Source organism: Pempheris klunzingeri, chromosome 15 (assembly GCF_042242105.1).
Source record: "Pempheris klunzingeri isolate RE-2024b chromosome 15, fPemKlu1.hap1, whole genome shotgun sequence".
In the NCBI taxonomy this organism is placed as follows: Eukaryota; Metazoa; Chordata; class Actinopteri; order Acropomatiformes; family Pempheridae; genus Pempheris; species Pempheris klunzingeri.
The window spans coordinates 13164975-13191616 of NC_092026.1; the positions used below are offsets into that span (position 1 = coordinate 13164975).

The 26642-nt window shown below is 40.8% G+C and overlaps 1 protein-coding gene across 1 annotated transcript; it reads left to right on the forward strand.

Moving 5' to 3' along the window:
• Positions 1-1471: 1471 nt before the first annotated feature.
• On the forward strand, positions 1472-26504 carry yes1 (YES proto-oncogene 1, Src family tyrosine kinase). The gene is made up of 12 exons (XM_070844393.1): positions 1472-1531; positions 12215-12505; positions 13735-13834; positions 15447-15545; positions 16548-16651; positions 16911-17060; positions 18195-18350; positions 20479-20658; positions 21079-21155; positions 21928-22081; positions 22534-22665; positions 24560-26504. Exons 2-12 carry the CDS (start codon positions 12223-12225, stop codon positions 24766-24768), a joined length of 1644 nt encoding a protein of 547 aa, XP_070700494.1. The 5' UTR covers positions 1472-1531; positions 12215-12222; the 3' UTR covers positions 24769-26504.
• Positions 26505-26642: the final 138 nt, after the last annotated feature.

Sequence of the window (26642 nt, forward strand, 5' to 3'; positions counted from 1 at the left end):
TCCATAGAAACAGACATATAGACTCACTCTATTTCCATTTGCAAAGGTCATGGAGCTAATACCACAGGAACAGACTATTATACACTATTTGTGAAAAGCAGACCTATAATCTATGTTAATGGAAGTACTGTGTAAATAAATAAAGACCCAACCTAGGGGGCGCCAGATGGCTGCACATTGTGGATAAGGTTCAAAGGTTAAACTGTTGGATAAAACGTGTCTATTTGTGTCTAAATTATATAATTTCTCGGTGTTTCAACATTATTTGATTGAGTGATAAAAATGAGAACAGCTTTGTCCATTGGGTATTGAGCCAGATGGTGTTTTTCCTCCTCAATCTGAGCCAGAGATGTCGGCCATATTGGACTCCAGGGACAACCATTCAATAGGAGAGGGGGCGGCTTTCAAGTGTTATCGGAAATAATATACATGCCGGTGTGAACTTAGATAAGCGAAACAAAAGCCAAAAAAAAAAGATTGAATTTCCCGAGACACCCAAGTTTCCATGTAGTTATTTGTGAAGCTACTGCTCTTGGAACTATTTATACACCTGCTTTTATTTTCTTTTGATGCATCTTCTCTTAAGCCTAAACTATATATTTTGTTGTGCTTTTATTATCTTTTAAAATGCAATTTAATGTTTATGTGTCCTGTTTTTATCATGTTGTATGTCCCTGTAAAGCACTTTGAACTGCCTTGTGTCTGAACGGTGCTGTATAAATAAATTTGCCTTGCCTTTTTTTCATTTTAGGGAAATAACTGATGACAGACCTACATGTTGTTTAGTGATTCTGGACACCCACATGGGGATGGAAGATAACTTGAGCTGTGATGAGATTATCAACAAGATGAGAAAGCCTCAGTAAGCAACATTTTCTGCCACACAAAGTTGTGTTAATTATTTTTTTTTTTTTTCAAAATCAGTCTGGTTGGAATACTCTACTAGTAAACATACTCAACTGATGACTGGGTTCAAAAGTAGAGTAGTGCTTTTGTTTTAAGGGGTCACAAAGCAAAAAAAAAAAACGTGGAGCCACTTTGTTAATTAGTGTTTTAAGATCAATTGAAGCTGGGGAAACGGGGATGTACGAGTCTAAAGTGAGTACGTGAACGCAGCAGTATTCCTTCTTTGGCCTCGTCGGCTGCTCGGTGCTCGTCTGGCTATTGTTGTGTGTCTTTCAGGGCAACTCTGACCCATCAGCAGGCGGTGATTTCTGGATATTTTCACTGTTTTGCTCAGCTCCTACCGCGCCACACTAAGCAGCCTTTGTCAGCTGGCGGTGTCTCCTGGTTTTGAGGGAATATAAAGGATCCCAGCGGAGGACTTTGGGCTGGAGAAGTAGTTAATCGGTATGGGACAGACGGAGGACTGAGACTCCACGTTAGAGGCTGCCTGTGTCGTTGTGTCCACTTCTTTGGATTCTCGACGTGAATTAAAAACGTGGGGAAATAATAATTATAATTTTTTTTTAAAAAAAAGACCACAGGGCGCATGTAGCCGAAGTACAACACTGCAAAGGTCGCTTTTAAGGTGAGATTTTCCCTCCTTAAAAAGTCACATTTTGTCTTGGAAGGGAGTGAGCAGGGCCTGGTGGTGCTGTGACACTTGGAGAAAGTTGGGGGGATAAAAAGACCAAGAGAGTTTCCTCGGTGTTTTACATTGTAGTAAAAGTCTGTTTTTATTGATAACGCTGAACAAAAATCCGAGATTTAGGCTTTATTTGCTTGTATCAGTCGATGGGACAAGAAAACAATGAGGAAAGATTCTCAAAACAAGACCAGATGGCTGCATTTGCTCTGATCTTTAAAAAAAAATATGGAATCACTTTTCTATAATCTTCATAACAAGTTAAATTTGTGTGTGAGTTCCTTTCACATTAGTTTCACCACCTATCTACCTACACCTTTCTCTCTCTCTGCCTCACCCAGTCTCTATCCCTCTACACACACACACACACACACACACACACACACACACACACACACACACACACACACACACGCAATCAGCTGCTGTAGGCCTCAGCTGTTATATAGGCCTTTATTGCAAGACCTATTGTCCTGCAACAAATCTTCCAGAATGACAAAATCTCTGTAATTTAAGCCTTATGTGATAGTTTCCATGTCTGTGTTGTCCTTGCATGCTTTTATTGTGGTGGTGCAACTGCACTTCCCAGATTTGCACACCCCACAAAACTCATGTGTGTAAGACTATATGAAATACACGGGTGCTGCTGTAGTGTTTTGTTGGGTGCGTCTGTGTCTGTCCCTGATTGTGCATGTGTCTGGTGTGCTTATATACTCCGGTGCCACAGTAATCCTCCTCCACGGTAATCCCTCTGTTAGTACAGCCCCAGTTGGCTGGACAGTCGTGTCTCCCTCCCTCACACACATACACACATAGACACACACACACACACACACAGCTGGAATGGCGAAGGCTGTCGGTAGAGGGGTGAGGAGCTCTAACAGGTGGTGCTGGCCGGGGTTCAGGGACTTGAGTTTAACTGGAGATCCTCGCATACTCACTGAATGTCCTCATGGCACGACTGAGACTCTGCGGCAGCAGCAAGGTTAAAGTCATAATGCAGCACACTCACATGTGGGCAGACTGAAAAAATATTAGGATATCTGACCACAAAAAGAGAATCGCCAGATATCATCAGTCAGCGATGTGGGCACAGAGGACAAGAAGAGCTCTTCAGTTTTATGGATTGAAGACGGCTCGTTCTCTCTCCCAGCCTCACTCCAGCCTTTGACAGCCACAGCAGGTGGCCTCAGTGGCATGAATGGATTCGGAAGGAAGTTCCCCTCTCTCTCTCTCTCTATCTCCCCCCGGCCAGCTCCATCCACTCACTGTGATTGGCAGAGATGGCAGGTTGCCCTGAAGATAAGACCGAGCTGCGCCTCAGAGAGTGTGCCAGGGAAATTACTGAGTTATGCTTCAGTAATGGTTCTCAGCCCCGGGTACCTTCTCATCTCGCTGTGATTGTGGCCAGCGTTTACGGAGCGAGTCTGTCAACGAAGCTTTCAGACTTATGCACTGGTTTATCTTCCATGGCGTGAGCAAGTTTAGCTTGTAGCCCCCATGTGCTGCTCTTTGCCTAAACTATGTAAAGACTCTTGGCACATTATAATGCTGATCCTCCATAGTAACCTGATGGCCTTTTGTTGTAGCGCTGAAGTGATCAGTGGAAAACAAACTGACAACATTATAGTAGATCAATAAATCTTTTTAGTAATTCATCAAGCAAAAACACCTCAGTCACAAGTTTTGGTTTCTTAATGAGAGGATTTTGTGCCTTTCCCTGGTTCATAATATTGTTGATGAAGGACTTTGGATTTTGGTTTGACAAAACAAGAAATTTGAAGATGCTACCTTCGGCTCTGAGTAATCATGATGTTCATTTTTACTATTTTCTTCCATTTTGAATGGTTAACAATATGTTTTGTACCATCCACGGTACATCACAGCTGGATGAGCCCCCTTGCATGGTCACTCCAGCTGTGGAGGGTCATCCATCAGAAAGTTGAACCTGGCAATTCAACGTAGCATCATCTTGCAAGGATGGATACATGCAAATATAACAAATACATGTGGATTTTTTTGCATTATGAACTGGCTTTATCTACTTTTACCTCATGATCACCATGACGAAAGATAAAATGGCTGCTGCTGTGGTAACCTTCCACAGTTGTAGAAATCCTGTGTGAGGGTATTACTAAGTCTGACAAGCCTTTGAATGCATTGATCGATTACTCTAGGTAGACTGTGGATCACATTTCATTTCACATCCTTATACCGTTCAGGCCTAAAAGTCCTGTGCAGCCATAGAAGAACTTGGCTCAAATATGATTGGCTGTCAAAAACTGCCCAAAGTTTGATTTAAAACAGGAATTATCTAATCAAAGCTAAAGCTAAAGAAGACATTTGTGTACAGAAATTTAGACCAGTTTGATACCATCTCTATGGGCTGCATCTAACTTGACCAAAACCTCAATTCCTGTACTGCAGTTACTGAGTTGCAGCCAGAGTTACACCCTGGACGAGTGCGTCAGCGCTGCTCCAAGTGACTATAAAGGTTACACAAGGCAGTAGCTCAAAGGTCGAAGGGCCTGTCTCAGTACACTCCAGAGCTGCATCTTATCTGATTAGTCAGAACGGTAATGAGGTCAGAGCTGTGTCATGCTTGATCTCAAATGCATTACACAGACTGCATGGTATGCAAAGATATCCCACTTGTACACACATTTGTCATCAGAGCTATGCAACCATTTTTGACAGCAGATACTCTGGAATTTGTGCAATAAGAATGATCTCAAATAACAAAGTTCGACCAGCATTAAAGTGCATTAGATACTGAGGGACTCTGGAGTACATGATGACTGGCTCATCAGATACTGTAAAGCTTCTCTTGGATGGTGTCTGCATTGGGATCCCTCTGTGAAAATCTAACGTGAAGTGGGTGGTTGAAACTTAGCTTCAGGCTCGAGTGGGTGGTCAAAAAATAAACTGCGTTTCATGGGATGAAAATTGTGGATATAAGTTTATGTGAGTCACTAACCACAATAACCTCTGGTTTATTGAGAATAAACATCACATGGACAGATTGCACATTAAGCAAGTTCTCTTACATGTTAATGACACTCAGCCCAAGCATGTTCATCGCCGTTACAATGGATACAAGTACAAGATACGGTGGCTCATAAAGATCAAACACAATCATTTTGCCAAATGGCCGATGTGTCATGTGGCAACGGTCAGAAATCCAGCGGGATTAAGAAAACAGCCCCATACAGAGCTCTAGATTAAGTCATTTCTTTCTGATTTGCACCGATTGTTCCTCTAGGAATGCCAGGACTTTATCAATTTTTCATGCCGTTTTTCCCCAAGAGGGGCGTCAATTCTTCATACAATTCATGCCTGTAAAGGGCAAGGCCAGTTTGTTAGTATGGCACATTTCACCAACAAGGTCATTTAAAGTTCTTTACATAAAAACATTAAAAGCATTGTGATAAAGTGCAATTTGGTTACAATAATGTAATCGGATAACACAAATAAACTTGCCTCTAGTACAGATGTGAGTTGGTCCCAACGTACTTTGGTATATAGGTGCCTTGTTATAAGGGCCATGTTATACTAGAAAAGAAGTGGTTTGTATTTCACGCTGACCAAAAAAAACCCATAATGTGTTATAATTGTTCCGAACATCCACACCGGGAGATGATGAGAGATGTGCTGTCGTTTTAAATATGATGCTTTCATAGCACAATTTCCTACAGCCTCTCCATTCATAGTGCTGCACTTAGTCGATCACATTAAGGCTGTCAGTAGTTGCCAGCTGACCATGAACCCATGAAGTGGGTGTGAATGTCGAATTGTTGGTTTTAGAAAGTCATACAAATGGTCCCCCCAACCCCCACCCTGAATCCAATCTTGGAAAGGTATTGTGGGATGAGTTTTCCAAAGATATACGACCAGCCGACATGCAGTTCTGACAGAGTATACTGGCCCCTTTAAGGCTAACAGTTTGGCCTGGGTATGTGTAGGGCTGGGGTTTGTCTTTTTTTTTTCTCCCAAATGTTGCCTGCATGCCAGCTACAGCGAATTCCCCCCTCCTGCAGCTCCCCAGTATTGTTGTATTCAGCCCTGTGGGAAGCAGCAGCCTGTGTCTCTTTAATCTGACACGGCATGACTGGCAGTCTGGAAAACAGCCTCACATGTCACATGTCCTTGTTAGAGGTCCGGCTCCAGCATTAGTTTGAACACATCCCGCTGCCTTTTGTGTGCTCTTGTACAGTATGCATGTGAGCAAAGTTATGCACAAATGTGTGTGGGAGCATGTGCATGAATTTACTTTTTTGTTTCGCATTCAATGCAGCTTGTCTAAAATTTCCAAATACAGTCTCAGTCTCTTGTGTGGTGAGCTAAATGTCAGCACTTGAACATCTGAAGGGAGTTCAAATGGAATTTTGATTTGCAAAACTTGTGAAGAACCCTAAATTGTTTTGTTTTTTTATATCCTCAAGATCTTTAAGATCTACGCTAGTAAGCAATTTACATTTGTTCATTTAAGTGGGATCCATGACCCACATCTCGGTATGAGCTGGAGGCGGTATTTACTCTGTTCCCTTGGAGCCACCAAAAGAATGGCACATTTCTTCCGGCTAATCTCATTGTGTATGTAACAGCCTCATTTAGGAAACCATCTGAGAGAGGATACAATAATCTGCCTGTTATTTAATTAGCTGTGAAGATGATTTAAGCCATCTTTAGTTTTGGTGTATTTGTCACACAAGGAAAAAAAAGAACACTGATCATTCTTTTCGCCACAAATAGTCTCACTCTTATTTGTCATTTTGATGTTTTTTGTTCTTTCTGGGGCATCTGGTTTTAGGACAGTTAAATCTGAATGCAATATGGTGGTGGAGGATACCCACTGAGGAATCCCATGATAAAAATGTGTGTTGTCTGTCATTCTGTACAATGGTTTGGATAAAAGTATCCTCAAAACAGCAAATAGTGTGTACTATAATGGTTTCATTTAGTTTATTGCAACAATACAACTTAGAGCTGTGGTTGTAAATCTTTTCCTGTCCATACAGGCAGCGGGTTGTTACTTGGTTTGATTGATTGTTGTGCTTTTGGGCTCCACCACTGTAAAGACGGTGTGTCTGTGCCCTGATTAGCATTTGTGTTGCTCAGTGTTAGCATGTGTATGGGATTGTATAGTTCAGGGGTTTGTGAGTGCGATGTGCACCGTGGGAGAGCACCACAAGGTACTTTCTCTTTGTCCATAACAAAAGGTAGATGGGACTGACAAAAGAATAAATCGAAAGCCTTTCTCTGTGGTACTAAACGGGGAGAGGTGGGATTCTTGTTCTTCACAGAGCACAGTTCTCCATGGGTGGTTCAGAAGCTGGTAATACATTAGATGTATGAAAACTTTGATTTGCACATTTTAAAGACTACTTCTGAAAGAACTTTATCTAAAACCCAGAAGATTGAGATCATTTGTTTTGGGATCAGGTCACTATTCCTAATCAATCTCCTTCTTTATGCTCCATAGTGCTCCCCAGTTGTAAGTTATTTGGTTTCTGTGGCAACAAAAGTGAATTATATCATTGAAAACATTAAGAGCTTACTGATTTTTATTAATGGCTTCCTTTTGAGCTATTAATAAATAATATTTATAATGTAATATCCCAAGATTCATTCCGGGCTTTGCTGTGGGCCATGTCTTGTATTATGACCTGAGGAGGAAGAGATCCAAAATGAAACTTGTGGGCGTTGAACCAGTTTGACACGCCAGATCATGCACCAAGCCGCAAACACCGTGCGCTCACTCGTGCTTGTGATCTATTCATGGCCATTTTAGTAGCGAATCCTCTGGGTGCATAATGGTGCAAACAGCACAGGTCGCCAATCATTAAGGCATGGGGAGGTTTTAAAATGTTATTCAGCCTATAATTACATGGCTTTGACGTGAGACTTGGGGAACATTAATCAAAAGAAACAGAAAGTGAAACTCCTGATAACCTACAAAAGGTTTTTGAATGCTCTTGTTCATGGACATAGGAGGTTGTCCAGATGCTGATCCATATAAAGAACTTTGATCCACATTATTCTTGTTGTTGATCCTAACAGCTGGCTTCATTTTAAGACACACATTCAATGTAGTATAAATGTTATGCTCTCACAGTTGCTAGCTGAGTACCTACAGCCATCATGATCATCAGTAGTCTGGTTTCATCAGGATTATCTGCAGCTTGGAGTATTTTCTTCCAGGACACAGCAGAGAATTTGAACCACTGACACCCTCTCTAAACTACACTGACTCTCTTCCACTATGTTTTCTTTCAGGACAGCCATTTGTTTGCTGTAGCATTAGCTTTAGGGTCAGGCACTAAGTGTTTGGGACATTTGGAAACATGTAGCGGTTGACATGTGCGACAGGATAGGGTCAAAGGTGGCGGCCATGTTTATGTTGGCTTCTGCTCTGATGTCAATGGCTTCTATTATGACGTTGTGAGCCCCAGAGGTTGCAGAAAACAATCTGTATGGTTTGGTTTATCCTTGTTGGAATTATTGCATAATACAGCAAGCAGAAAAATCATTTTCAAAATTGCTACAGATTAATTTTCTAGCGATTTACTAATCAATTAGTCAACTTATTTCAGCACTACTTGGTACAGTATTAGAAGATTTTTGTTTAAAGCTGCATCTGGATTGGCCCACAATCCCCTGACAAAAACTAGCATGTCCAAATTGTAGAAAACATTTGCAAACTAACTTGACATTTCTTTGTAGATTTAAACCGTCATCTGCGTCTTTCCTGGCGTGTTTTCTTGCCTTGAAGAATATTCTTTGTCTCTGGTGGTCAGGTGAACAATCCAAAGGCAAAAGCACACAGATTGCCTATTTTATTTTATTTCTAATTGTTGTTCTTGTTTTTAATATTAATTTAAGGGTTTTTTTTTTAATTAGTTTTATTCGATTCCTTTACATTCATTCATAGTATTTGCTCACTTTGTTACATGCATGTGTTCCCTGACACCAGTGAGGAAATCTGTACATTTTAAACATGCAAACATGTATTTTGGGCATCACTGACACATGAACACCAAGTGCTTCAGTAGACCTATTAACAATAATGTGTGCTCAAGATAAGGAGAGAACTTCGAAGACTAACTTATTGTCATTTTAGCCCAACTTCACTGCTGTTTCCAGCATTCAAAATGTTTCTCTATTTTACAGAAATACAGATGCGTGTCATGTTGCATTGCATTTTAATCAACATTAACAAACCACCAGGACAAGCAGTGCTGCCACGCATACACAGATCGCATGCTGTCGCCACCAGCTGTTCATGGTTATCCTGTGTGTAGTGACGACTCTGTGAGTGAAGCCTAGTTCCCAGAAAGAACACAATTGGTCTAAGTGAGAACCAGTAGTAGTTAACTGGCCAGTGTATTTTAGTTGGACTGACAATTTTGATATAACAGTTTGATTCTACTTACATTTGTTTGAATTATAATCTCATCTTCATTCACTTTTCTTCTTCGGCATTTAGACACAGCTTAGCTGAGACTAAAGCTCATCTGCCTTTTAAACTGACTGTTTTGTGTGCCTCTCAAATTGTCCTTCCCTGCTCTTTAAATTTCCCTTTCATAATAATTCATCTCCATCCATCCTTATTCGTCCAACTGACTCTTTCCACTTGCCAATGCCAACCCTACCCAACAGAACAATGGAAGTTGTGTTGTTGTTTTAAAGAAATCAGTAGTAACTTGGTAGGAAATTGAAAATCACTAAATTTGCATTTTTAATTATTACACTATCAATGGCTTAACGAGCTGTAAGAAATGTACAGTTGGTGAACTGGTGTCATTTTGCTGTTTAAAAAGATGAGCATGTGAGCATGTGTATCTGCATGAACAATCAAATTGATCGGCTCACAAAACTAAACTAAAATCACTGGAAGATAATGAACATTATCGAAAGTTAACATTAAAACCACATAGTGCTGTTGGTTTGAAGCAATCACCTTGAAAGCAGTTAAAATGAAAATTAAATGAAAATGCAGATGCCATCCAAGGTTTCCCAAATCATGCCCCTCCATGTGACAAAATCAAGCACCAAAGGACGAAATATGCAACTACAAACATTATCCAAAATCTTTACATGATGCAGGTGAAACTTAAAAGTAAGGCCAATAACCAGAACATCAGATTTATGAGACTGTGTCGAAAGTTTACAACTCACAGAAGTGTGGACACATTCATTCATTCAGTCACTTAAACGTACGAGTTGCCCCAGTAAGAACATGCATTCACCTGCATTAGGAGGTAAGCTAAAGCTTTTCCAGGCATAGCCACTGGAGAATGAAAGCTGTCCTGTCCTCTGACTGTATCACCTTTGATTTTTGTCTGGGCTTTGTTGGGCTGCCGTCTATGAAGGACAGCAGCATACACCTCCATTACGCCGTAGCACATGCCAATGTGTGGCCTGCCACTTACAAGCATTTGAAACTATCCTCTAAGATTTTACAAATGCCAGGATATGAATCATTGACCGTGGATCAGTCTTGGAGTTGAGTCATCGGGTTTGCTGTGGCAGCTTGTTTTATTGTGTACGGCTGGAGAGACACAAATGCGCAAACCTACTTGACAAAGAGGCCAAAGGTGGCCCAAAAATGAATAAACAGAGCAGGCTCTCTTGATGATTTTGTCAACTCATGATAAAACGAACATTTACACTCCCAAGCTGACGTGCATTTCCCTGTTACCGGATACTCTTCTTGTGAGGACATCCCAACGACTCTCTCCAATCCTCTCCAAACATGAAACATAATATCGGCATTAGATATTACTTACAGGCAGCCACCAACTGAGCCAAAAATTACTTCAGAGGATAATTTTTCTTGTCTTTCTGTTTATGTGAAGTAATTTGGTCTTAGTCCTTGAAGTTCAGCAAACACACGTATGCACACAAGGTTTCAAATATCAGTAAGCTTAGGGTGGGAGAGCCCCGCCTCTTAACACCGAAGGGCTTTTTACCCCTCTCAAATCTGTGTCAGTGATAGTGTGATCACTGGGGAGAGTTGAAATGGCCATAGGCTGTAAAAGGATCTAGTTTCTAACTCGGCTGGCTTGACAGGCTTTTGTTGGGACTTGAGAAGTCCTATGAGGTAAATCATTGGCTTGCAGTTTTCGTTTTCTGGGTGGCAGAGTTATGCCTAAAGAGCTCCAGGCTAGTATAGACAATATCATACTTATTTAACTCCATTAGCGACACAAGGTCAGTCCCATGACAAAGCTTTAGATCAAACTTTTTTGTTACATATAACACTGCTTTGATTTTTGGATACCTGTTCATTTCCAATGGTTGAACTCACAATTCAGAGTCATAGACAACCTTTTTAAGCCGGGGCCTGCAATATGATCTTTGGGAGAATTAGTGAAGTGCGACTGAATCTGTTGGTGGTCAACATCACACAGCAGGCAAAATAATATTTTAAACACAACTGGCCCTAAATGGTGAACAGTTAAATAGTGTGGTGGTCACTCTTGTGACGTTCATTCACCTCCGGCTCTCTATGTGGAAATTAAGGGCCCTTGTTGTCCATGGATATCGATCCACCACCTCATGTAAGTTTAGTTTACCTCCCATTTCTTTGCCCTTTAGGTGCAAATTGTGGTATGAATTAGCAAAGCAAACAGTTTTTATTGGATATTTGTGTTCTTGTGCAAGTACAGAAACAAAGAGACAAGACCTACTTTGTGACTTTAAAGGATGCAAAATTATTTTTCCTAGGATGGCGGAGGAAGGTCCTGCCCATCAAACTAGGGTTATGTGCATGGGAACTCTTCATTGTTTAGGGCTAAGCATTGGGGAGCCATGATTGGTTAGGTTTAGGCAAAAGGACTCACATGGGTTAGGGTAAGAATTCCAGCGTCAGGCCAATCGGAGGCAGACGAAGGGCGGGATTTGCCTTGTCATCCAAAGAAAAAAAAAGAAACTCAGTTACAGGATATTGTAGGTTACTTAGCAACACAACTCTAATCGCAGTCCTGTTGTAACCTGTTGTTCAGTTTAAGTCATTTTTCAAGACCTCTTAAAGAAATATGTGCATATTGTTAGACATAATGTGGGATCTCTAGTCTTTACAGGTCTCAGTACTCTCTGATCCTAACTCAAGCCACCGTTATACAAGAAGCACCTTTTGCATTTTATGTTCAGATCGTACCAACATCTGAAGTTGCTGATTTAATAACTACACATTGTTTTGAAATCTATCTCCAGTAGAAAATTGAACCCAGTTCTTTAGTACATTGACCAAGAGAGTGTCGAGTGTCTGTTGCTTTCACAATATTCATAGTGTGTAATTGATTAATTGAATACGTTTTTTCAAATTCATGGACACCTGAATATGGCAGATTTTACAGTGTGAATTGTTGTTGTCTGACATGGTTTGTATGCATTTCTTTGTTGGATTGATTCAGAAAAGCTTTTTCTGTTCTGTTTTTGTGTGCATTCACAGTTTGGTTTTATGCAGTTTTTTGGTGATCTAGCTGATCACAATCCACGACCCAGAACGTGTGTTCAAGTCACATTTAAGTCATCAACAGCAGACGCAATGCAGCAAGATTCCAACTTTTCCAATTTAAACTACAGTTAATCAGATCTTCCTTTTCCTTCTTCCCCCTGCAGGCTTGACGATGGGTTGTGTCAGGAGTAAAGAGGACAAGGGTCCTGCGCTCAAGTACCGACCTGACAACTCTAATGCAACGCCAATCAACGCCCACCTGGGCCACTACGGGCCTGACCCCACCCTGATGGGTCATTCACCAGCTATGAAGACACACAACAACAGCTACAACAGTCACGCCGCTAGCCTCACGCCCTTTGGTGGGGCATCGTCTGTCATGACGCCCTTTGGCGGGGCCTCCACCTCCTTCACCTCAGTGGCTGTGAGCAGTCCCTTCCCCAGTGTCATCACAGGTCAGTTTGAGGATTTAAGGCTACAGAGGGACACACATGGGACCAGGAACAAAGTAAACTACACTTTTAGCATACATGAGTACATTTATTCTTTAGTATTCAAATAAATTCATATAAGTTTGGTCCCAAAGCCCCATCAGAGAAAAAACTGATGTTAAAGCTACGCTGCCTTTAAATAGGACCCAGAACGAAGGGCTACTCAACTAATTTGCAAACCTAAATACAACCTAATACCCCTGAAACATTTTCCTCTGCCATTTTCAAACTTTTCATTTTGTTTTCATTACGTATAAATCAGTGTACAACTTTAGAATAAACTCTTCTGAACATTCGAAATGCACAGGGCATTATGAGCAGCAGATGTTATGCAAATTAGACATTTGAAATGAGACGGCCAAAAACATCAAGGGCAAAGAGAAACCCAAAAGAGGTCTGTAATATGGGAAGCAATGCAGCAGGCATGGCGCCTCCAGAGCCAAAGAAAACAATTCTATCCACCGAGTTCAATGGATAGTTTTTATTTTCAGCTAGAGTTTCACTGAGAATGACTTCTTGTTTAAGGATTTGTTGATAATGAAATGACTCCGGCAGTTAATACATTATGAATTGGATGAGTAAATTATGCAATAAATGCACACAACAAAGAATGATGTTTCTTCCCATAGCACACACACACTCGCACACATCTCTCAGTCCCTGACTTGCTCTCTCAAGGAGGATAATCTGGCCTGAGGGGCTGCTGTAGATCTAATCCTGCCCATTCAATTTCCTCCTCAAGATAAACACATCAGAGGCCTGTTGTCTTTCTGCACTCTGTCACTTCAACCCATGGACAAATCAAGTCTTTTCATTTTATAGAAGAGATTAAGGGACATCATTTTGATTCCCTAATTTGAAGTGATTTTGAGAATTGTGAAAGGAATACTCTGTTTCCCTCGTGTTTTCTCTAAATAAATCAAAATTGAAAGAGCTGGTTGTGGTTGCTGAGCTGCAGGAATTGGGATATTTCAAAAGGAAATGTATTTTAAACAAAAAAATAGTTGTATTCTGTGATACAGTCTTGATTTTTACCACCACTTTGATTGAAATCCATTGAAATAAAACTGAATGAGACCTTGACTCAAGTACAAAATATTGGAAATAAATCTGACAGCTACTGTGGCTGTGTGGGATTGACTATCCATTGTATATGCAGACCTGTGACGTTTCTCTGTCTCTGTTGCTCTCAGGTGGTGTAACATTTTTCGTAGCGCTGTATGACTATGAAGCAAGGACGTCAGATGATCTGTCATTCAAAAAAGGGGATCGCTTCCAGATCATCAACAACACGTGGGTGCATTTTCTCTTATACACTGACTCCTGCTGTGTGGATATGTGTGTACATGGGGGCGTGTGTGTGTGTATGTGTTTAATCCCTCATTGTATTCAGGTCTGATATTAAGGCTGAAATCTGTCTGGGTTAATGGCTTCCTCTAATGGGCCATCTGTTTAGTCGGCATCACTCCTCTAGTTCAGGGTTTTCACTTTGGGTTACAGTGTTAAACATACCACTCCTCCCTCATTTATTAAAATACAAAAATACAAGTGCATGTAATGAAACGTGATTGCAGTTCTGAAATATACAGAACGTGTATCTAAATAAGGATTTTTATTGCAGAATCATTTAGCTTTTTTACACCACTGCTTATTTTCTCCTTTAAGAGAATGAAATGAATAATCAGTAAGTTTTCAGTTACTGAAAAAATCAAATCCATAACTTTGCTTTGATAGTATGTGTTTTAATTTCAGAGATGTTCATCATATAGATATTAAAGGAAATAAAAGATTATAATGATAAGGGAAATTCCTCTCTGCTCATTCATCACTACCTCCTGCCGCAGCATCATCTTTTTCCCAGGTGTGATATTGTGATATCAGGCAGAGCTCCAAATGCTCCACAAGTTCTGCTCTCGGCGTTCATCATGCACGTCTGCAGCCACTCTACATGAACACATTGCATTTGCAGTGATGAAAATGCCATTGGCATATCAGAGAAGATGTGGAAGGAGGAGAGATTCAGAGAGTTTTTCAAAAATGCCAGTAGAAAGATTTTCCCTCCAGCTCTGTTCCTCCTTCTTTGAATTGAGGCTTGCACATCTGCTGTTAAACATACCAGGAACTGTACATGAACCACATGTATGATTCGGGTGTAGATTTCTTTCTATAGGCCCAGTGAGGAAATAAAGCACATATTTTATTTTTTGAGTATATTTTTAAGGTAATAATTTTCCTTTATTTTAAAATTGATTTACAATTACTCATTATCATTGGTTAGGGTTAGTAGTATACATTTGAAGCACTCATCCTTTTCTTGAGTATTGCCATTTCTACTACACTTCAAAAGCAAATATTCTATTTTTGATTTGCTACATTTAGTTGACAGTTTCTAGATACTTTCAGATTAAAATGTTGTCTTAAAACACATGTGATTCACTCATAAAACTGATAAAGAATATCCAATACTTCTCAAAAATAGATTGCAGAAGCACTTATTCATCAGTATTAACAGTCTATAAATGTGATATTTAACAACATGTCAATCAAGGACCATTTTTCTACAGAACCACTATTTATACTTTTGATACTTTTGTGCTTTTACTTTTTGAATACAGGACCTTTTACTTGTAATAGTGTTTCTACTCTGTGATAATGGTACTTATACTTGATTAAAGGATCGTAGTACTTTGTCCACCGCTGCTTCACATGGCTTATAAACCACTCCTCCACATGACGACTTAGGTAACTGTCGTGGTTGAATGACGCACAACATGACCTTGTCCTTTTTCTATCTTTATGTGCTCTTCTACCTGCAGTCTTCTTTTCAGAGTAGGTGTTTTTTTCCCATCAGTGCTTTTGTGTCTGTGTTATGTGTTTCTGATTTCTAATTTACTTCTCTCCTCAGGGAGGGCGACTGGTGGGAGGCTCGTTCCATCAACACCGGACAGAAAGGTTACATCCCCAGTAACTACGTGGCTCCAGCTGACTCCATACAGGCTGAAGAGTAAGCGCTCAATACCTTTTCTAACACTCTGTTCATCCAGATCTCTGTCATCCACCATCGTTTTTGTTCTGTCTTTCACTTTTATTTTCTCCCTCTCATTCCTTTCGTGTTTCTCACCCTGCTCACTTAGTCCTCTGATTAAGGCAACATGATGCGGCTGGGCGGTTGCACATTGTGACCAACCCATCATGTACCAACATAGCAGAAAGTCTAAACAATGGAGCGCTGTATTGTCACAGAGAGCCGGTGGCATTCCCATTGCTGTTCATCCGGTGTGACAAACGTTAAGGGACTATGCTGCTTTGAGATCGTTTTGGCCTGGTTTCTCATTGGCTGGCAGCCACATTTCCTAATACTGGATGTTTAAGCTACTCGTGAAAAAAAAAAAACACACCTTGGGTAAACCGGCCAGTTAACTTTGCCTTTAGTCTAAAAGACTGAGTACAAGTGAGCAACAGTGTTCAATATGTTTGGTTCCTTCTCAGTTTACTCTGAAAAAAATATTCCTGTGACTTTAGACAATTCAACATGACTCAACTTGTAAAGATGAAACAGAGTGTGCACTCTTTAAAAAAAGGGAATGCTAGATTTTAAGATTGTTAATAGCAGTGGGTCAATGTTTAATGCAGTGGGACTTATGTAATTAAACAAGCTAAAGATGTATTACCAGCAGCAAAGTTGATAATAAGTTAGAATTATCGTTGTACAATGCAATACTTAAGCTATTTTGTTGCCTCTGTCTGACTTTTAGGGTAAACATATAAAACCACATAAAAATGTTAATTGTTCAACATCGGTTCTATTTTATTTTCCTGTTCATTTGTTTATTTTGATGATATCCTGGAGAGGATTTATAAAATTCACATGAAGCCACAGAATTTCCAATTTAAATATCACATCACCAGCACCATATTCTCATGACATGAATAAGAAACTCCTGCTTGTCGTGCAGTATATCACATTGAGAGCTCCTTTTGTGACTAACTGTCTCTCGTTTGGCAGATGGTACTTTGGGAAAATGGGCCGCAAGGATGCTGAGCGTCTTTTATTGCTACCAGGGAACCAGCGGGGCACTTTCTTGGCACGAGAGAGTGAGACAACCAAAGGTAAGAGGATGTAAAAGCAAGACTAATGATAATTCTGCAATTTTGATATACAAGGCAAATGATCTTCCCTTATTTGTGTTCATGCAAGCTGCAGACTTGATGTTATTGCAGCCATATTTTCATTTCTGTGGGAAAAAAACATGTTATTAAGAGTGTTGGTGAAAAGTTTAATGTATTTTTGTATGTATCTCTTGGCAGACTTGAGAGAGTTTTTGTCTCTATGAATCTCAATCTAACTTGATTTCTGTGGCTTTTAAAGGAGCCTACTCTCTGTCTATCCGCGACTGGGATGATGTGAAGGGAGACAACGTCAAACACTACAAGATCCGTAAGCTGGACAACGGTGGTTATTACATCACCACTCGTGCTCAGTTTGAGACACTACAGAAGCTTGTGAAACATTACACAGGTATGCAACCCGTCCACATGACGCACTCACTCTCAACCAAATTGCTGTTTGCAGCTGGACAGCTGCTCTTCTTTGGTTATTTCTTTTTTGTCAGACTCACGCTTGGAGTGTTTTCATTTTTGCATTTCAAGTAGTCCCTGCTGTTGTTTCATTTTAGCCAACAAATTCTGTGTTTGCAGTAGGAAATGCATTATTCAGCTGCAGATCTGCTGGTGGGATATGTATTCAACATGTTTTACAGAGGGCCTTTTTTCTGTGTTGATTCTAAAGCTGTGCCGTCTCTGACATGGCTGCGGATCAGTAATCATGAAAAAGTCCCCAAAAAAAAGTGAAACCATGTAAGGCTTAAGCCTTAAAGAGCCATGAATATAAAAATGTCCCACAAAAAAGAGTCTTAAGCCTGCTGAAATCTGTACAATATTGAAAAGCAGGCAGCTGTTCCTATAAATCCCCAGCGGACGGTCATAAAGTGCCTGGATGATGTAAACGCACACAGGAAACTGTTTATTGAAAACCTCTCAAGAATGCAGGTACAGGATCCGTAAACAAACGGATGTTTGTAATGTGGCGCTTTAACATTGGATTTCTGCTCTTGTGTCGCTGACTCTGTCCTGCTCACTTCCATGTAATTCATGTTGATGACTGGTTCATTCAAAGCTCTGCACTCGTTTTCTATCCCTCTAAATGTAGCTTTTAAACTCCAGACAAACGTCAATGATAACAGATTCATGCAGAGAAAGGTTGTAACACCCTGCCATCCTTACCTAACAACCTCATCTTTTTGCTCTCCCGCTAAAATTGAAGTTCAACAAGTCATGTTAAAATTACTGGAAAAGGTGCATGAAAATATTCTGTGATGAATGACGATGGGTCAGCAGTTCTGTGCGTTTTCTTCGTTTAGGATATATTTCAGTTTGCTGCTGTTGTGGCAATGTGAATCTAATCACATGTTTACCGTCCACTCACTGTGTTATTGCTCTGCTTATTTCTACAATTGTGTGTGTATTTAACATTATTTGGTTATTGTGGTCTTGTTTAACAGGCTGGTGGTGTGACTTAACAAACAGAGCACCAACAAGCTTCAACAGCTCATTCCATTTCCTTTTTTTCACCCTCTTGTTTGTTCCTGACCAGAACATTCGGATGGTCTGTGCTACAGACTGACAACTGTGTGCCCCACGGTGAAGCCTCAGACTCAGGGACTAGCTAAGGATGCCTGGGAAATCCCGCGGGAGTCCCTCCGACTGGAGGTCAAACTGGGCCAGGGCTGCTTTGGGGAAGTCTGGATGGGTAAGTCACCATTAGTGCTGCACATGTTTCAGAAAAACACGTACCGGTACATGCATTTCTGCCATGTAAACTGCACTATAAAGTGCTTTATGAATTAACCTTGGAAGCAAAGAACCCTTTCCTGACAAATAATTCCACCATCAGTCTGTTGTGTTTTTTTTTTTTGCCTGGTTACACCAGAAAATTTTGTATTGATGTAATTATTTGTACAGCCTCTGGAAACAAGTGGTGCTTAAAGCTTGATGGCATAGTGACTACTGGTGCTCTCTGTAGCTAACTGGACAAGAATTCAATACAGTTAACTCAAGGGATAACGCAGTATATGCACTATTAACTCCTGACGATTAATGGCTGACTGCAAACCATGCTGCATCTTTGTTGGACTTCCATTAATACTCCAGCAGAGCAGGATTAAATCTAACTGGATGGTCACATACACAAATGTATTTTATGAATAAAATAGTAAATAAACAATATATTATTTTTTGTAATTTCAACCTATTTATCTGGCATGTTTTAATCCAAAACCCAAACTCACTTCATAGAAGACAAAAGAAAGCAGCAAATACTCAAAGTTAAGAAGTGCTGCCAATTGATTTTCATTCAATTGAACTGATCAACCAATTGACTCATCATTTCAACTGTAGAAATCAGCGATTGGGGCAGTTTCTGTAGCCTCTTAAAGGAGTTAGGGTTTCCGCCTGAGTTCTTCTGTTTACTCCACAGAAAATGTGAAAGCCTGCATGCAGAGGATACAGGCTGGATCATAGTTGCGTGAACTCTGTCTGCAAAACGTAGTATGTGAGAGCTGGATGTTGCTGATGTGGTCAGAAATGGGTGCTTTAGTCAGTAGTATTGGATGGCAGCTGTTGAAGGTTGACTAGTTTGAGGATCCGTGGATTAGTCCATGGCCTTCCTTTATCAGCGACTCACTAATACATGAATACACCCTGCAGCATTAATGTTTGACACTAACACTGATCATGAATTAGTTAAGAATGTAAACAACTTCATGGACATACACTCACACAGCCATTAGGGCTTACAAACCAAAACAAAGCATCCACTATGCATTGTTTATAACTAATGTAAATTTAATGTAAAACAACTGATAAACAGTAAATGCACATAAACTGAGCTGGTTTATAGAATGATTCATTTTCCCTTCAAGTTAAGTGGGAGTGACCTCAGTAAAGAGCTTGTCTTGCTGCCGCAGTGGCCCACATACTGATGTAGATGCTGATCACTGATTGCTGTTGGTTTACACGCACGCACGCACACACACACACACACACACACACACACACATACTTGCAGCTCAGTAATCACTGGTCACCTCCTACGCTTCAGTTCTCGGGCCTGCATGTGAGACAGGGGCCTTTCAGCGAACACGGCTCTCTTCTTTCATCACTCAGTCTTTCATTAAGCCTGGCCTGTAGCAAGCCTCGACCTGCAAGCCTCCACTGTGAAATCCCAGGAATCCCTCTCCGTTTCTCCCTGCACTGTTTGTTCTTGATGGTTTTTCTGCTCAGCTGCAGCGTCTTACTGAAAGTCTCCTCCCTACTCATCTGATTATTTTTTCAATGTATCAGATCATGCTAGGTAACCTCCATTGCTCTCCTCTGTGCTCAGCTCATACCTTATAATATTATTTTTAGATATTATCATTGCCCTACTTTGTCCTTCAGCTTGTGTGTGTGAGTAGTTTGTTTAGTATGATTCATTCATGAAGGTCAGCCTTATGACGGAAGCAGTAGAGCTCATTGTATGTAAGCAGGGCGTGAGTAAGTGGCTCTCAACCAGGAAGTGGCTGATTATTCAAGCTGTCGTGTTCTTTCTCTCCTGAGCTGCTCTTTACACATGGGAACGCCGCCAGTGATCACTGGCAGATCAGTTGGCATGATGGTTCATTTTAAGCTTGAGTTTCAATCACTTAAAAGGGGTCAAAAAGTCTTTAATCTACCCACAGTGTTTCAGTATCACGGTATGTGGCACTTAATAGATTGGAAACGTCTTTGATGAATTATATCCTCTATTATACTTTTCAAGCTGCACAAATGCAGCATTGATTCGTGGTTTATTTCAAGAGTGAGTGATCATTTTGTTTTGATTATGTGTTTTTATTCAGGCACATGGAATGGCACTACTAAGGTGGCTATTAAGACCCTGAAGCCGGGCACCATGTCTCCAGAGGCCTTCCTGCAGGAGGCTCAGATCATGAAGAAACTCCGACATGACAAACTGGTGCCTCTCTATGCTGTGGTGTCTGAGGAGCCCATCTACATTGTAACAGAATTCATGGGCAAAGGTAAGTGAGGAGTCGAGCTCACAACCTCAAACGTCAAGTCAGGAATACAAGATTAAGCGCGAGTCGTGTGTGAAATGTTCTGCAGCCTTTGAGAATTCAGCAGATTTAATTTTTTTAGTGTATTGAAGTGTAACCACTCAAACTGTCCATTTAAACCCTCTGTGGTAAAAAAGTCTTTAGTTAGTGATGCATTAATGCAGCAAAAATATGCTAATTATGTAGATTAGTATGCCTGTTAAACTGGATTGGATCTCTTATTTTGATGAAGACTAAAGTGGCCTGAATGACCCATGAAGACCAACATAAAACAGACCTGAACTTTGGATCGAGCCTCTTATGATCTTTGCAGTTACATTGTGTCCAAGTGGTTTCGCTTGTTTTATTGTTTTCTGATTCCGATTCTGCTCGACTTTTTGACAGGTAGTTTACTGGACTTCCTGAAGGAGGGAGATGGTAAATACCTGAAGCTGCCCCAGCTGGTGGACATGGCTGCACAGGTAGGATGAAAACGCAGCATCCGAACACCAGCACAGACTCAGAAACTCCCATTGCCTCTTATCTGCACAGCTGCTGTTTTAACTGTGAGGGAAGGATTTTCATGTTTCAGCAATAAAACAAAGAGAGATCCATGTGGGCAGGTTCCCAGCCGCATGTAGGTGTGCATGAGTCAACAGTTTAGTCCTTGTGAATAAGGGTTTCACTTTGTTCTCCATCTGGCTGTCATAATTATTTAATATCCTACCTGACATCTCTACCCTCCCCTCCTCTACTCCCCCTCCCCACTCTCTCTCCTCCCTGCCGTATGTGCCTCCCCTCACTCTCCACCACTTAACTGCCTGTAGCACTTAAACGCTTCTCATCAGAGGCCACTTGAGCTCGCTGGTTCAGTCACCTACTGTGATCTGCTCTTAATTCGCCTCTCCACAGTCCCAGGCTCCCTCTTCTCCTCACTCAGCAGAGTGGAAAAGTGTTTGAGACGTCTCCAAGGGGATGTTCGATAGATTTGTCTAATCGCTGTTTTTGTCACAGCTACAGATGATTTTTTTTTTATCTCCCCAGTTGTTGATTTCAGTCTGCATTAATATCTGGGTCACATATAAGATCAATGAAGTGAATGTACCCTAAAATGATAACTCACTATCACTTCTCTTTATTAGTTTTATTTGCAATGATTTCTTTGAGTGCTTGCTGTATCCTGATGCCTTTTTCCCTCCCCCATGTCTGTCTGTCTGTCTGTCTGTCTCTGTCTCCCATCCAATCCCATCCCAGATCGCAGACGGCATGGCCTTCATTGAGAGGATGAACTACATCCACAGGGACCTGAGAGCTGCCAACATCCTGGTGGCCGATAACTTGGTGTGCAAGATCGCCGACTTTGGCCTGGCTCGGCTCATCGAGGACAACGAGTACACCGCCAGACAAGGTGTGTGTGAAGAGCTGGACGCAGTTGGTGCACAGAGACCCAAGCGGGTGTCAGTGTCTGGTTGTAATACACAGCAAATTTAATGCCTGCCCTGAACCTTCAGTTTGTCATTTACCTTGACTAAAAACCCAGGGTTAGTAAATTACTGAACTGAAGTACAAGAGTACAAGCTGACAAATATTTGTTTTCATCAGACATTCTGTCTATTTAGGTCAGAAGGTTTTACGCATTTACTGGTTAATCACAACAGAAAATTTAATCAGCAATAATTTAGATTTTTTTTTTTCAGGCAAAAATGCCATATATTCTCTTTTTTCAGAAATCTGATTAAAGATAAAGATTTGCTGTCTTGTCACTTTTTTTTAAAAAACACTTAAGCAATGGTAGTGATAGTAATAGTAATCATTTCAAGGCCTGTTCCTCCAATTTGATTCTTCTTTTCTTTTATCCAGGTGCTAAGTTCCCCATCAAGTGGACGGCCCCTGAAGCTGCTCTGTACGGCCGCTTCACCATCAAATCAGACGTCTGGTCGTTTGGCATACTACTGACTGAGCTGGTGACCAAGGGCAGAGTACCATACCCAGGTAAGCATCAGGGTGACTGCCTTCTCTGAATGTATTGTTTTAAAGTTCTCCATCATCTTGAATATGTTGCTCCCAATGAACATGAATTTTAAAATTTCCTTTGTGTAAATGGGAATCGGGGTAATTCCAACATGCTATTCTGATTCTCGATCATTTGACTCAGATGGAATCGAGCCGCTTATAGCACATGAGTCAACGCAGACGTCTGTTAACTTATCAGTGCATGGGAAAGAGCCTCTCATTTTCTCACGCATGGTCTCCCTGTCATCTGCCACCTCATTTCTGACTCCTGCTGTTTGTGAGCAGTACTGCAGTGTGTCTGGTGTTGACAGTGTTCGACTGGCACTGATTACAGAGCGTGCCATATGGCAGACTTAACCACCATCCCTTGTAAAGAGCCATCTGGGTCCTGTGGCCTTCTTGGTCTCAGTGCAAACGTTCAGTCTAATTAATTCACCTCAGAGCTGCATATTCAAGGAGCTGAAACCCCTCTTTTCCCCTCTCTAAATTGTAGTATGACTCACCAGACATTTGTGGCTCTTGTCCTGCTGTGTTGCACACTTTTTAGGGAAGTCTATTTCTGTTTCCTTGCTTGGTAGCGTAGAAGCAGTATGAGGCAGGTATACCAAGGCCACGTACCAAGCATCTTTATAGGAACACATCATCTTTTTTTCTATTTTTGTCTGCGTGTATATATAGAAACATACACTCAGATATATGACGTGCGATATATGGCATGTTATTAGAGCTGAGGTTTTTAGATCCAAGACATAAATCATGCTAACACCCCAGCTTCCCCGTCACCATATCCTTGTCTCAGCAGTTGTTCCGGGCCTTTCCTCTCTCCCAGTGTGAGATAACCTGATCCCTACTCTCCCACAGAGACATGGAGGGGGAGGATGCGGTTGTGACCATGCCACTGACTCTGTGTCATAACCTCTTATAGCTGCAGTTGAGCTCCCCATGGGGTTGTTTCTGCGCCGTGTCACAGGGTTCAGGATCACTGTCTTCCTGTCTTGGGAAGGAATCTGAGTCCCCGGTGCTTTAGTAGAGAAGGACGAGGCCAGAAGAATGAAGCAGTGCTGTTTGGTTTTTGTTTGAAATCACTGCAGTTGATGATTGAGGAACTGGTAGTAAAATGTTGTGCAAGGTTATCTTTAGAAATGTGAAAAAAGAAGGAAAAAGATCTGGCTACTATTACGTTTTATATTTTTATAATAAAATACTAACATTGAATGTATCTTAATGTTGAAATTGACACTGGGTCTGTAGACAGGAAATAATGATCCATATTCCACCTAGGTTGTTGAGTTTTTGAGATTTTTTTTAGATTCACGTTTTTTTGTCTTTAACACAGTGGTTTGCGTGGGCATTTTTCTCCCACAGTGCTGTCAGCTGCATGGTGCCAACATTTTTTTACTGCTCCAGGCTGCAAACTGGGATGATTCCTAATCAAAACTTTGGAAAAATCCACATGTCAGAGGTTCTCTCAAATAACTTTTCCTGTCCCACAGAGAACATAGTCCCATTGACATTATTATTTAAAAAGTTAAAAGAAATCCACCATTCACATATTGGCTGTCCCCTAAATGTCCGTCCCTGCTCCTCATGTTGTCTCATTATTTTTTACATGCCCTATAGCATCCCAGTGAAATTAGCCTTGACTGTTGATGTAATGTGGTTTATTTGTTAAAGCAAAGGCCAAAAGATTTCCATAAGGTCGTACCTCTGTTATGTTACTTAGCTAAAAGCAGTACAAAGTTAGATAACTTCATTTACAAATAGTGAGTGTGTCTGGGTGAATGGATGAATGAGGCAAATTGTAAATCATTCTGGATAAAAAAGGCCACACAGTTTAGTCCATTTATGTCGTATTTCTTCCTGTTTTTTCCAGGTATGGTGAATCGAGAGGTACTTGAGCAGGTGGAACGAGGTTACCGCATGCCCTGTCCCCAGGGGTGCCCCGAGTCCCTCCATGAGATGATGAGGCACTGCTGGAAGAAGGAGCCAGATGAAAGGCCGACCTTCGAATACATCCAGTCCTTTTTGGAAGACTACTTCACAGCCACAGAGCCACAGTACCAGCCTGGGGACAACCTTTAGTCTGGGGTATGTAAGGGCGAACTCTGGCGCCATACAGAGGTACATCAGTGGAGATCAAAGCTTGGGGCAACAGAGAACTTAGAGTAATAGGAAAAGCCTTGATGAGGCTGCACAGAAACAGGTTTTTAATTCTACAAACTAGTCCACAACCACACCGGTATATCTGCAAGTGCAAGAAGAAAGCGTTTTTCTGCAGTAGAGGTTTGTCCCTCGTGCACCTGGGGACCAAATGTTTGGGGAAGATTCCAACTGTGCAGATTGGTGCTGGTACATTAAGCTCTGGGAACCCTGCTAATCAGAATAATCCATATGGACTGGCCACAACACTGTGATCCAACAGAGAGATTTTCTCCTAATTTCAAATCAATGGCTACTTGCAGATGCACAGTTTTTTTTGTTTTTTTTAAAAACTTTTTTTAAATAATACATTTCCTCTCCCGCCTCCAGTTTTCCCTAATTTTTGAATTTTATTTCAGAGCACGATTCTTTGATATTGGAGTTAGAATCTTTTACGTGTACATGAGTTTGGTTTGAATATGTAGGTTGATGAGTGTGTTTTCTAAGTGACCAACAACTGTGGTTGAATTGTCAAGTATGTGCTCTGACTGTAAAGATTTGATGGGGAGGGCTGACATGAAGTAAATGAAAAGTGTGTACTTTATGGATGAAAGAATGTACTGAGAGATCAAAGCAGACGTACACACAGTATGTGCAAAAAGATGTATTTTTAGCAGGTGTGATCAGGTGGATGAATGAGAACGTGAGAAGTGATTTGTATGATTTTTTTTAACACGGTCACTTGAATGGCAAATCGTGGATTTATTATGCTTTTTCATTTTTTTGTGTATTTAAACGGGGACTTGAAATTATACAGAGGTATTTTGATAATATACACGTGCAGAAACATTTTTCCTATTTTAACATTTTATAAATGTTTTGAAATGGATATTTCAGCTGTGAAATTTAAGTTAGATTGAATTCATTTCTGTCTGAAATTAGCATCTTGTCTTTTGTTCAGTGCACAACTGTGATTGCTGTAAGAGACATAACATTTTTCTCCTTACGTTGCACTCATCTGCTCACTTCAACATCATCATTTATGTATCATCAGACATGCAGCTGTAGTGTATCTTTGTCCTCTCTGTAAAATCCCACCAACCTGTGACTAAACACGCCTTTGCTGTTCTTAGGTCTGTCTGCTGCAGGGACAACAACAACAAAAAAAGAATCCCATGATTTGTAAATACAACTATGCAAAGTCGACCAGCGACGTGTTATGGAGCGAAAAGTCTCAGATGGTGTGTGTCAAGCTCCCCTCATGGTTTTCTTATTTTCCCAGTTGTAGAGATGATGGATCTATTTCTGGAGTGAGGTAACTAGAACAAACACCTTGCACACACAGTGGTCAGGAGGGGCTTTAGTGCTTTTATAGATACTGAGATTATAAAAGTTCATTAACAAGTTCTTACAGGTACTTCCACAGTCTGTCCAGCGGGTTGTGATGGGAAATTTGAGAGGATGTGAAAGCATCTTTTTATTGTCATTCAATAAGTAAGCTTAAGGATTGGACAAAGATGTGAACTTTTTTTTTGTATTTCTTTCTGTACGTCTCTCATGAGAACCTAACGTGATTGGTCCTAAAGATGGGACTTGAACTAGTGGGGAGATGATAATGAAATTACTGAGAATGGTAACTAATATGATTTTGTACAGAAAAAATAAAATTTTGACTCAAAGGTTTCCTTTTTAGCTCTCTTGTTCTTGACAAAAACGTCAACACTTCCTGATGCACCTTTGGACTCATGTCGTATCCCAGTGAAACATTTACACGTCATTCAAGACTCTTCTAGTGGAACACATCTGCATTAATTAAA